The 12,441-nt window shown below is 41.4% G+C and overlaps 1 protein-coding gene across 3 annotated transcripts in view; it reads right to left on the reverse strand.

Moving 5' to 3' along the window:
- Positions 1–9,814, reverse strand: part of LOC124034578 (disabled homolog 2-interacting protein-like) — a 132,711-nt gene extending 122,897 nt beyond the window's left edge. For 2 of the 3 annotated variants that reach the window (XM_046347958.1, XM_046347957.1), the window contains exons 1-3: positions 9,478–9,814; positions 7,838–7,959; positions 7,508–7,634 (exon numbers count right to left, since the gene is read on the reverse strand). In XM_046347958.1, the coding sequence (XP_046203914.1) occupies positions 7,508–7,634; positions 7,838–7,959; positions 9,478–9,643 (415 nt within the window). In that variant the 5' untranslated portion in view covers positions 9,644–9,814. Of the gene's footprint in view, positions 1–4,825; positions 5,316–7,507; positions 7,635–7,837; positions 7,960–9,477 lie in introns of those variants that run through there. The other variant, XM_046347959.1, reaches the window with a different exon arrangement.
- Between the last annotated feature and the right edge of the window lie 2,627 nt (positions 9,815–12,441).

Genomic DNA, 12,441 nt, shown 5'->3' on the forward strand with positions numbered 1-12,441 from the left:
AGATATACAGTGGGGCAAAAAAGTATTTAGTCAGCCATCATTTGTGCAAGTTCTCCCACTTAAAAAGATGAGAAATGCCTGTAATTTTTATCATAGGTACATTTCAACTATGACAGACAAAATGAGAGAAAAAAAATCCAGAAAATCACATTGTAGGACTTTTAATGAATTTATTTGCAAATTATGGTGAAAAATAAGTATTTGGTCACCTACGAACAAGCAAGATTTCTGGCTCTCACAGACCTGTAACTTCTTCTTTAAGAGGCTCCTCTGTCCTCCACTCGTTACCTGTATTAATGGCACCTGTTTGAACTTGTTATCAGTATAAAAGACACCTGTCCACAGTCACACTCCAAACTCCACTATGGCCAGACCAAAGAGCTGTCAAAGGACACCATTTTGTAATGTAATATGACATTTTGCCCATATCGCCCAGTCATAAGACTTAGTAAAATGTCCTCGATAAATGATTGGTTCGGTCAGTATCGATCATTTTCTATTTATTGTCCCAGCTCTACTTTTATCAGGATTAGCAATCCTATCAATAGCATGCTGACTGTGTGTCTATGTGTAAAGATTAGGATTGCAAAGTTTCAGAAAGATCCAGAAAACTGGGAATGTTTTCCGGAATTTTACAACCCAAGTAAAGATTGAGATTGTCATAATTCATCATCCAAGCGACATTATTCGAGCACATAGAGGATTCTAGGAGTGAGTGAGCGTGGCAAATGAATGGAAAAGATGGGTTTCCCTCAGGAGAACGTGGTTTGAAAAGTGTACAGAAATAATGTCCTGATGGAAGGATAATAAGCAGTGTTGTGTACATTCTCTCTACCTTCTCAATCCAGTTGGTTGTAAACTGGTAAGGAACTATTGTTTCTGCAGGCAGTGTGACTCTGAGCTATTGTACATTGACGAGAGCAGTCTCTCTCTCTCTCTCTCTCTCTCTCTCTCTCTCTCTTCTCTTTTGTTCCTCAGTCTCCCGCTCTTTCACTCAAACCCAGCCCTTTTTCTTGTGTAACCAGCTGTCATAGGGACATTTTCCTTTATGACGTAATTTGTAATCAAGTTATGATTTAAATATGTGTAATTCTGTGTGATTAGTTAGGTATTTAGTAAATAAATAATTAAACCCAATTTTGTATTGCTGATTCAACTTGTTAGCCAGGGTTCGTGCAGATAACCAAGAATTTACAACTTTCAGATGAGACTGAAATAAGATGACGATTAATATTGACTGCTATTGATGTAAAATATTACTAGGTCTTTAAGAGTTTATTTGGAAGATAACAGACTCTCTAGTTAATTACATTTACATGATTAGCTCAATCAGGTAATATTAATTACGGCGAAATTATTTTATAGAATAGCATGTCATATCACTTAATCCGGCATAGCCAAAGACACGACAAAGCATAGTGAAATGTATCATATTATCACTAGCATACGGAAAAATAACATGGCTTTGAAAGTATGGTCTTGCTATGAGATTTTTAAAACATTTTATCTGTGATTTCTCTGCCATAGCCAGCCGCTGTTTCTTGAACAACGGTGTCCTTGGCTTACAAAGAGGGGTGATACTGTTCTGAATTTATGCAAAATACTTTCTCTCTCTCTATGCTATTCCACTGTATGTTCTCAACTCATCGCTATGAGTCTATCATTGTGTGGTGCACTCCAGCACACTGCCCTGACTAGCTGTGCAAGACAGAACTTCCTGAGTGGAGGACTATAGAAACAATAGTGAAGATTGGGCAGGGGATTAATACAAGTCAGCTGATTTTTCACAGACAAAGACACTTATGTGCAGCATGTGAGGTCAGCAAATTGCCCTGGCGTATGACGGCCAGCTGAGCCAAGTTCCTCTCTGAAGGAATTCGGACTTCAAATGTCACAAGCCCACACACTTTAACATGTTTATGTGTATATGTCAAAGACGGAGCACGAGATCTACAGTGAAGGGACATCTGCTTATTGTCTTCTCCTTGGCAGCTCAACATTTAACCACAGTGGCTCAACAGGTGGAGTTTAAAGAATAGAAAGAGAATTAGTGTGTCAAATACTTCACACCATTTAGTCAAACCATGTAGCCTAATCTAGTCAACATTTTATCTTTATTTTTATATATCTGACAATTAAATCAGTTACTCCGCTCTAATACAACTGAGCTGAATAAAGGGACCCGTATCATTAAATCGCAAACATTTCATAGAAATGTAAAATCTCTCAAATCAGTACCTTGCTCTCAAGGTGAATTGAAGTGTCAAAGGCAACTGTCCTCATACCGATCAGTAAAACCACTGAAGCACATAGCAGGAGCATTGACAACTGAGCCTTGTTACTATATTCAAAGACAATTTGATGAGTGACAGCCTCATGTTTCCACCTAAATGACATGGAAGAGCTGGTGTCAGCTAGCCAACATACTTTCACAACTGTACAGGATAAAGTGGATTTAAAAACCAAAACTACCATTGCATAGACTAAAAAGGTTACAAATTAATCTTCAACACTAGATTTAATGCACCTACGCAGTTTAACGCCCCAAAAAGTTGAGTCAAAAAGAAGTGTAATAAATTCAGAGGCAAGCACTGCCTTTCAAGAGGGCCAAAATGGACCCATTAAAATGTCATCCACAATCCTCAGCTTTAACTCAAAAGGCATGAGCAAGCCGTACCACTTTTTTAAGGGGCACTGTAAATAATCCAATGCAAATAGACTTTTGAGATATTATTTTCTAACCTATATTAGAGTTCTTTGGTCACGGAAATAAGGAGGACACTTAATTGCCAAGATGGCACCGACAGACATGGCAGTTCTGCTTCTAGCTCCTAATTCCACTTATGTACACTGGAGGCATTTTTCAATCTGGAGGGGGGACTCATCCCAAGCAGACAAGTTATCCCATGCTAGAGGGGATAAAAACAAAACTGTTTCGCCTACTTGGTCAAATTGGAAGGAAAAAATGGGAGATTTTCAGTTAATCTGCCGTACAACACATTTTACAGTTTATAATTGTTTCATTGACATTTCAAAATCAGGCAACAGTGGTTAGATTATTTGGTTTGAAAGACATACTGTATCTAAATGTTGGCAGTGAATATGACCATTGTTGTAACTAGGGAGACATCTAAATTGATGAACAAAAGGATGGGACCCAAGTATAATGCCACTGTGGGATGTTGGGTCTTTCTCCCCAACAGTAGAGTTAAGATCATCCCAAAACTGCAATAACATGTCCACTATAGGCTACTGCCAATCCATAATTGCAACACAGTAAGAAAATGTTGACAATTTTCATACTAAAGCAGATTATGTCCAATTTAATAATTATGTCATCGAGATTATGCTAACACCTTGTGTTAGATTTAGGCCTACTGCAGGTAGGAGCATGTCACCCCTTAGTGTCAGAAAAACAAATGGTTTTGGATACTTAAGAGAATGATGAGTAAACACTATGTAATATTAACTGTTGATATTGCTATTTCAGCTCAATATTCATGAATATTTGAGAATGAATTTCTGATTGTGTTTTTCAGCTGTTAGAGTAGGTAAAAAAGGTCTGTACCAGACCAGTATCTTTAGTACTGACAGTGAAATCTGCAAGTGCTAATATCCTTCAATTAATTATTCATCACACCAAAACATTGAATGCTCATAAAGCTAGAAATTCTAAAATATGTATTCAAATTAACCATAGGACATGTTAAATAGAAAAATAGGCAATGTCTTCATTCAAACTCTTACGAACTAAAGAATAGTATAAGTAAATGTGTTGATCATATCAGAGCATTGACATGAAGATACTGGCAGTTATGAACAAAGAAGTGTCTAGGTTACTGACTGGTGCATCAGGGGGAGTATAAGGCCAGCACAACCCAGACAAGAGCCTAGAGGAAGACTGTCTGAGCACCAACACCAGGATGGGTGACTACTCTAATCCATGCTCGACTGTATATATACTAGATATTGGTTCAACTCATTGAAGTACACTTAGATGTAGGACTTAATAAGAGAACAGACTATATTTCCAAAGAAATTAAAGTTAGTGTGGTAATTCTCATGACAAATTTGAAAATGGGCACAGAGCCCGGCTAATAAAACGGAATAAATCCAAGTCAGCCAAGTGTGGCTGTGGAAATATTCTAAGTATTCCAAGTGGATTGCTATTTGAAACAAAGGAGAATTTCTCATCAACAGTACACTGAAAAGTTCTCCTGAAATGTTAAAATAATGTACAAGCTTTTAAGAGAAACAATCTCTGTTGTTTTCTCAAACATCTTAGTGACTCCTACACGTCCTCACACTTGAGCCGATGTGCTGCGCAGTTGTTATTCCTCAGAAGTCCTAACACAGGATTTTTATGAGTCATTCAGCCCACAGATTACAGAGTGGAAATCCAGTTGCTGCACAGAGTGTTCCAATTTATTCTGAGACAGAAAAATACCCCAGACATCACATTCTATGCAAAAACAGTAAACAGTCCAATCACTTTTTCAACTAACACAACTAACAATCTCTATGGACTAAAACATTCTTCCTAGTGGCGTTCAAATGGACTAAAAGTTATTCCTAGTAAACAGTATGTTGAATACAGTATTAGAACCCCCATGCTTCTGCTCTATCTACTCGAACAAAACATCTGATTCATAGGAATTCCACAAGCAATCTGTCTCCACAGCAAACAACCCCACTTCACCAGAACTGAGTGAGAGAAAGCACAAAGGGAACAACTAACAATCTTCCTAACCTTAAAGCGCCCTTTGCCACGGGGACAGATGCAGGCTTCAACAGTTTGTCTGCTTTATTAAAACGTTCTTCTTACCATTGTAGCTCTCCGGTTTGGCCGTGTTGTCCAACTCCATAACTTCACAGCACCAAATGAGGCATACTCCTTTCTGCCAGCCCTGTGCGTGTGTGTGCGTGAGGATGTAGAATCGAGTGAGGCACAGAAATGTATCCTCGTCTCCCGCCTGTCCCAGTGAGTAGCGCTGCCTAGTTTTGCAGGGGCAGCTCTGCTGTGTTCTGGCTGCTGCTACGCTACATCTGGCAGCCGTTCCAAGACTATGATTGGGTTGAGCTCAACTCAGGGCCTGGCTGCCAGCTTTCGCTACTCAGCTCTTAAAGACACAGCATGTTTTTTCTTCTTCTCTCCCTTTTCATCATATGGTCACTAAACAAAACATAGCTCAGAATCCCTCTCACTTCAGTTCTCTGAGTTCCTGACCAATGGCCGGCCACCTTCTCCTCTACACAACCAGGTTGCGATGCAGGGGCAACAGCAGCTAGGGGGCACAGCAGCTAGGGGCACAGCAGCTAAGGGGCACAGCAGCTAAGGGGCACAGCAGCTAAGGGGCACAGCAGCTAAGGGGCACAGCAGCTAAGGGGCACAGCAGCTAAGGGGCACAGCAGCTAAGGGGCACAGCAGCTAAGGGGCACAGCAGCTAAGGGGCACAGCTGCTAAGGGGCACAGCAGCTAAGGGGCACAGCAGCTAAGGGGCACAGCAGCTAAGGGGCACAGGAGCTAAGGGGCACAGCACAGGAGCTAAGGGGCACAGGAGCTAAGGGGCACAGCAGCTAGGGGCTGGAGTCCTGCATCGGATCGGATACCCACAGTTCCTGGTAGAATTAAAACATTATTTCAATCCGTGGGCTGGCTCATGGTTCAGAACCATTACATTGCAGGTCGGAAACGTTTAAAATCAAGATAATACACTTTTTTTAAACCCAGAAGCTTCATGTGTTGCGTTTTGTTTGCGAATTCCATTCTGTGAGCAGACTTAAGACATCAGCCGCGCTCGCATTGAGAGTGTTTGGAGCTGGGAACTACAGTATCCCTTATTTGTGTGATGCTAAAACGTTATAAATTGTCCACGCAGAGCTTATGTTCCCTCTCCCCACATAAGTATATGACACATTGCCAAGCTTACTTTCACTGGATACATTTTTTGTTGATATTTTATATTTTTTCTCTACCGACTAAGCTACACGGGACTAGCCTAGCTCACGCAAAAATGTCTAGCATAGGCCTAACCAGAGAGAAATATAGGCTACAACATTATAGGGGAAACAGGTGCTGCACGAGTGAAATCTCCAGTTTGGAAGGACAATGACGAGGTAGATGGATGCACAGCTTGCACAGTGCAAAAAGTTAGGCCTATTTGTTTTCGATAATTCAGTTAATTATCAATTATTTATTACATGAATTCAGGCTTTTGTTCATTAGACTACAGGCAGGCCATGTAAAAAGTGTAAACCTGAGCGACTGGTAAAAGTTTGAGGAACCTACTAAATAAATGTAGCCTATTTTTGCAGCCTATATTCGAGTCTGGGAATGGTTTATTTCAATTTAAGCTATTTGATTATCTAAACAATATTGAAGGTAAAGGTCTTATTTTGTTATGTCGGCTACATGCTTGCATTAGGTAAGAAGTCTAATTAAAGGCTCTTTCTCTCAAAGCGATTTGAGTGACACATCGCATTATAAAATGTTCCTTTTATCCAAATGGTGAATAGATCAAATTAATGCAGGGAAGGGGAATAGTAATAGTAGTAATAATATTCATAATAAAGCCTACTACTCTAGAGTCATACTTTTTTTAAACATAAATTAATGTTATATGACTGGTTTACGGATCAGCTCTTTGAACAATTCTATACCAGTGAACAATTCTATGCCAAACTGACCTATGAAGGACTCTACTTGGGGCACACCTAGGGACACTACTGTGCAAAAACAAGCAATAATAGGCAAATGTATGGATTATATTACACCAAGGAATTTCTATTTTGAGTCCTGTGGTCACAGTTTGCCATTATTGCAGCGTACTGGGAAAGGAATGACTAGAAAAGGTTTGAGGATGTTCAGAGTCATTGACTGCTGAGACCTCCAGTGGGAAGGAAAGGAAATAAGTAAGAGTAAGAGGTGCTGTTGGCTCAAAAAAGCACATGTTTTCATACATTTTTACAATATAGCCAATTTTGACTTTGCCGCTGGCCCATCTAGCAGAAATCACTCAGTTCTGTCTCCAGGACAAGCCTAAACATTAACCTGAAAATTTTGCAAAACATTAGTTTAAGTATTTTTTCATGTCTAAGCACACTCTTCCACCGTTAGGCCTAATCCACAAGCAGTTTATCCCCATTCTGGGAAAAAAAGCCTTGATTTCACCACCACAAGCAATTTTCGCATCAAGTTTCTTTTACCTACATCTAGGCTCAATTCATTTGTAGCATTATGACTCAAACAAAGCCAAAACTCAGTTACTCCAGACTCCATCCTTAGTCAAATTTCTAAACCAATATTTACAACAAGTAGCCTAGTTTACTCTGCTGCCGATTGTTGATTACTTTGCAATTTCTTCTTCAAAGACGGAGTGAACGAAAAAGATCACATATTTTACTTGTACTCTACTGTGTTGATTGACAGGTAAGCGTTTCATCCCATAGTATAGTGGAGTGATGTGTACTCAGTCTGGTAAGGTAGGAGTGGGTAGACTGTACTTACTGTTGTCTGTGGCCAGGGCTGTTTTGTCTCCAAGGCTGTTGCAGTCTCTGGGCACAGTGAGGGTATGACGTAGTAGCCACACCGTGCACGACTCGGCCCGGCGCTCCTGCAGCAGCAGTGGGTGGATCTGGGTAACAGCCAGGACAGCAGGCAATGACAACAATTTATGCTACAGTTGCTACTGGTAATAAACAATGGGACAGTTCACTCCAGGCTCCAGAAGGGTGGAATTCCACTCTAAAAAACTAATACAAATGCAGGCCTGCATGATTTCCCATCTCTTCAATCCTCACACCACATACTATTCATTATTTAGTAGGAGTTAAATACCTCTTGTTTGTCCAATAGGAGTAGCTGACAGTCGGTAACTATGCAGAACTTTGGCTTCCATATGGCAGGCTCAGTGAAAGGCTGGCCGCAGGATATCCAGTTAGTTGATGAGCTCTTCATATCTGCAAAACATGCATATTAACAAGCTATGACAGACAATGAATGTGGATTCCATTTAATTAATAGGCTTTAGTATATTTATTCCAATATGAATTACAGTACCTGTAAGTACATAGAAGCAAGTCCCTTCTATTGGAATGGATGACAAACAAGCACATAAAAAAACATGCCAGCATCCCGGATTGTACAGTGGAGATGGGACTCATGTAAGATCTGATAAAGAGCAAACAATCAATGCATTTTTCAGATCCCTTCTTCCGCCACATCACACAGACGGCATCAAGCCTTATCAAATCAAGGGAATCATTCAATAACCTTCACTGTAGTATGGTGGTCTCGTACAGGCAGCGCAGATCAGGTCATTGCAGGCGAACACGCTGTGCTTTTAGTAATCCCCACTTTCTGGGAGATTAAGGTTACTACCAGGGGTCAAATGTCCCATGCGTGTTACATCCTCTAATGTTCACAAGTTCAAGTAGTATACTGCTTGAGGAAGAAGGATTTTGTCTCATTTGATGTTAACCTTAAGATAGGCTACATCAGCATTGTCAGTAAGTGTGTGCCCATATCAGACTGAAGACATAGCAAGGCTGAGTGATTGATTGTTCCCTCTTCTGAAGCATGGATAAGTGTCCCGTGTGTCCAGTTAAGCTTACAGCTTAGTCCTGCTTACTTTTTCTTTGTAATGGTTGCATCACTCCTGTCAACTGTGTTACTGTTTTTTACACAACCAAGCTTGTATCCTGCATTTTAATATTGGTATTATGGTTTCATAACTTGTCAAGAAGAAAAGGAAAGACACATGAATTAGATTTTCACCTGTCATGACTCATGTGTAGCTAGGTAGCTGGAATTACTACATCAGGAATTTTGATTTAGAGCTGGCCAAAACATTAAAAACACATTTCTAATATTGAGTTGCACCCTCAGAACAGCTTCAATTCGTCGGCTCTCCAAGGTGCCGAAAGCGTTCGACAGGGATGCTGGCACATGTTGATTCCAGTGCTTCCCACAGTTGTATTAAGTTGGCTGTATGTCATTTGGGTGGTGGACCATTATTGATACACACGGGAAACTGCTGAGCGTGAAAAACCCAGCAGCGTTGCAGTTCTTGACACAAACAGGTGCGCCTGGTACATACTACCATACCCCGCGCACTTTTGTCTTGCCCATTCACCCTCAATGTCACACAATCCATGTCTCAATTATCTCAAGGCTTAAAAATCCTTCTTTAACATGTCTCACCCCCTTCATCTACACACTGATTGAAGTGGTTTTAACAAGTGACATCAATAAGGGATCATAGCTTTCGCCTGGATACACCTGGTGAGTCTGTCATGGAAAGAGCAGGTGTTCGTATTGTTTTGTACACGGAGTGTTTACTTCACGTGCATGGGAATAACATTTTCTCAAGCATATCAACCTAGTTAGCTAGGAGCCGATTGCTTTGAGGCAAAGCGACTTCCTCCCCCTTTCATCCGTACTTGAGGTTCCATTAGCTGTGTTTAAATGCTACTTACCGATAACCCTCATCCAGCCTTGAAATTGACATCGTGAAAGATGGGTCACCAAATTCTGCATATTATTTCGAAGTAGAGCGCACTTTTCCCGGGGATAACGATTCAAAAATAAAGTGACGTCTCCCTCAGCTATTAATGATTGAGGCATGTAATCTACTTTAAGCATTGTTTCGCATATCACACCATGAATAATACAAAAGGAAATTCAGCGTAAGAGAATAATCCGTGCGAATGTTCACTCTCACTTTTCAGGACCATCCACATGGCTTCCACAACTTCTTGGCCTCGCGCTGTGCATTTCACACTTCAAATACAAAATCAAACTTGCTGACAGAAAATAGGGCCGTGTTTCGACACAGCTACAACGTCCTTAAACACCTTAATTAAATTAAAGGATTAACTGACTGGCATAGACCTAGGCTGTGATCAATTGTTTCGGGTTTGTTTCTCTCTTATTTACTTTTAAATACATTACTTTTTGGAAACGTTTATGGGACGTAGAAGCTAGGCGTATTTAGCCCTGCAGTAGATACATTACATGGTCAAAATATATGGACACGCCTTCAAAATGAGCGGATTCGGCTATTTCAGCCACAATGGTTGCTGACAGGTGTATAACACGCGCACTTCACATTGTTGCGAACGACATTATACCATAGAAGACACATTTATAAAATTCAGCACACAGCCATGCAATCTCCATAGAGATCTCAACTGTAAGTGCTGTTATTGTGAAGTGGAAATACCTAGGAGCAACAACTGCTCAGCTGCTAAGTGGTAGGCCACATACATTCACATAATGGGACCGCAGAGTGCTGAAGCCATAAAAATCGTGTACCCCAGCTGCAACACTCACTACCAAGTTCCAAACTGCCTCTGGTAGCAAGGTCAGCAAAATAACTGTTTAGACTGGAGCGTCAAGAACTGGATTTCCATGGCCGAGCAGCTGCACACAAGCCTAAATTTACCATTCCCACAATGCCAAGCATTGGCTGGAGTGGTGTAAAGCTCGCCACAATTAGAAGAGGGGACCAACTCCATTTTAATGCCCATGATTTTAGAATGAGATGTTCGAAGAGCACATACTTTTGGCCGTGTAGTGTAAGTATTCATAGTGTATGTCTTCCGACCTCTAATTTGATTGTCATTGTGACTTACAATCAGTGGTGTAAAGTACTTAGGTAAAAAATATATATGTTTTAATTTTATTTCACCTTTATTTAACCAGGTAGACCAGTTGAGAACAAGTTGTCATTTACAACTGCAACCTGGCCAAGATAAAGCAAAGCAGTGCGACAAAAAACAACACAGAGTTATATAAAATCTATATACAGTGTGTGCATATGGCATAAGGAGGTAAGGCAATAAATAGGCCATAGTAGCGAATTAATTACAATTTAGCAAATTAACACTGGAGTGATAGATGTGAAGATGATGATGTGCAAGTAGAAATACTGGTGTGCAAAAGAGCAAAACAAAGTAAATAAAAAAAATATGGGGATGAGGTAGGTAGTTGGATGGGCTATTTACAGATGGGAAATTTACAGATGGGCTATGTACAGCTGCAGCGATCGGTAAGCTGCTCAGATAGCTGAACCTTAAAGTTAGTGAGGGAGATATAAGTCTCCAACTTCAGCGATTTTTTTTTTGCAGTTCGTTCCAGTCATTGGCAGCAGAGAACTGGAAGGAAAGACGGCCAAAGTAGGTGTTTGTTTTGGGGATGACCAGTGAGATATACCTGCTGGAGCGCGTGCTACGGGTGGGTGTTGTTATGGTGACCAGTGAGCTGAGATAAGGCAGAGCTTTACCTAGCAAAGACTTATAGATGACCTGGAGCCAGTGCTCTGGCAACGAATATGTAGCAAGGGCCAGCCGACGACAGCATACAGGTCGCAGTGGTTGGTGGTATATGGGGCTTTGGTGACAAAACGGATGGCACTGAGATAGACTGCATCCAGTTTGCTGAGTAGAGTGTTGGAGGCTATTTTGGAAATGACATCACCGAAGTCGAGGATCGGTAGGATAGTCAGTTTTACAAGGGTATGTTTGGCAGCGTGAGTGAAAGATGCTTTGTTGTGAAATAGGAAGCCGATTCTAGATTTAATTTTGGATTGGAGATGCTTAATATGAGTCTGGAAGGGGGTTTACAGTCTAGCCAGACACCTAGGTATTTGTAGTTGTCCACATATTCTAAGTCAGAACCGTCTAGAGTAGTGATGCTAGTCGGGCGGGCGGGTGCGGGCAGCGATCGGTTGAAAAACATGCATTTAGGGGGCCTCCCAGGTGGCGCAGTGGTTAAGGGCGCTGTACTGCAGCACCAGCTGTGCCACCAGAGACCCTGGGCTCGCGCCCAGGCTCTGTCATAACCGGCAGTGACCAGGAGGTCTATGGGCCAATGCACAATTGGTATAGCGTCGTCCGGGTTAGGGAGGGTTTGGGTTAACCCTAACCCTAACCCTAGGGATATCCTTATCTCATCGCGCACCAGCGACTCCTGTGGCGGGCAGGGCGGAGTGCACGCTAACCAAGGTTGCCAGGTGCACAGTGTTTCCTCCGACACATGGTGCGGCTGGCTTCCGGGTTGGATGGGCGCTGTGTTAAGAAGCAGTGCGGCTTGGTTGGTTTGTGTATCGGAGGACACATGACTTTCAACCTTCGTACGGGAGTTGTAGCGATGAGACAAGATAGTAGCTACTGAAAAAGGGGGTAAAATTCAACAAAAGAAAAATAAGAAAAACATGCATTTAGTTTTTACATGCATTTGGAGGCCACGGAAGGAGTGTTGCATGGCATTGAAGCTTGTTTGGAGGTTTGTTAACACAGTGTCCAAAGAAGGGCCAGATGTATACAGAATGATGTAGTCTGCGTAGAGGTGGATCAAGGAATCACCTGCAGCAAGAGCGACATCGTTGATATATACAGAGAAAAGAGTCGGCCCGAGAATTGAATCTTGTGATACCCCCT

This window comes from Oncorhynchus gorbuscha, linkage group LG04 (assembly GCF_021184085.1).
Source record: "Oncorhynchus gorbuscha isolate QuinsamMale2020 ecotype Even-year linkage group LG04, OgorEven_v1.0, whole genome shotgun sequence".
Lineage (NCBI taxonomy): Eukaryota > Metazoa > Chordata > Actinopteri > Salmoniformes > Salmonidae > Oncorhynchus > Oncorhynchus gorbuscha.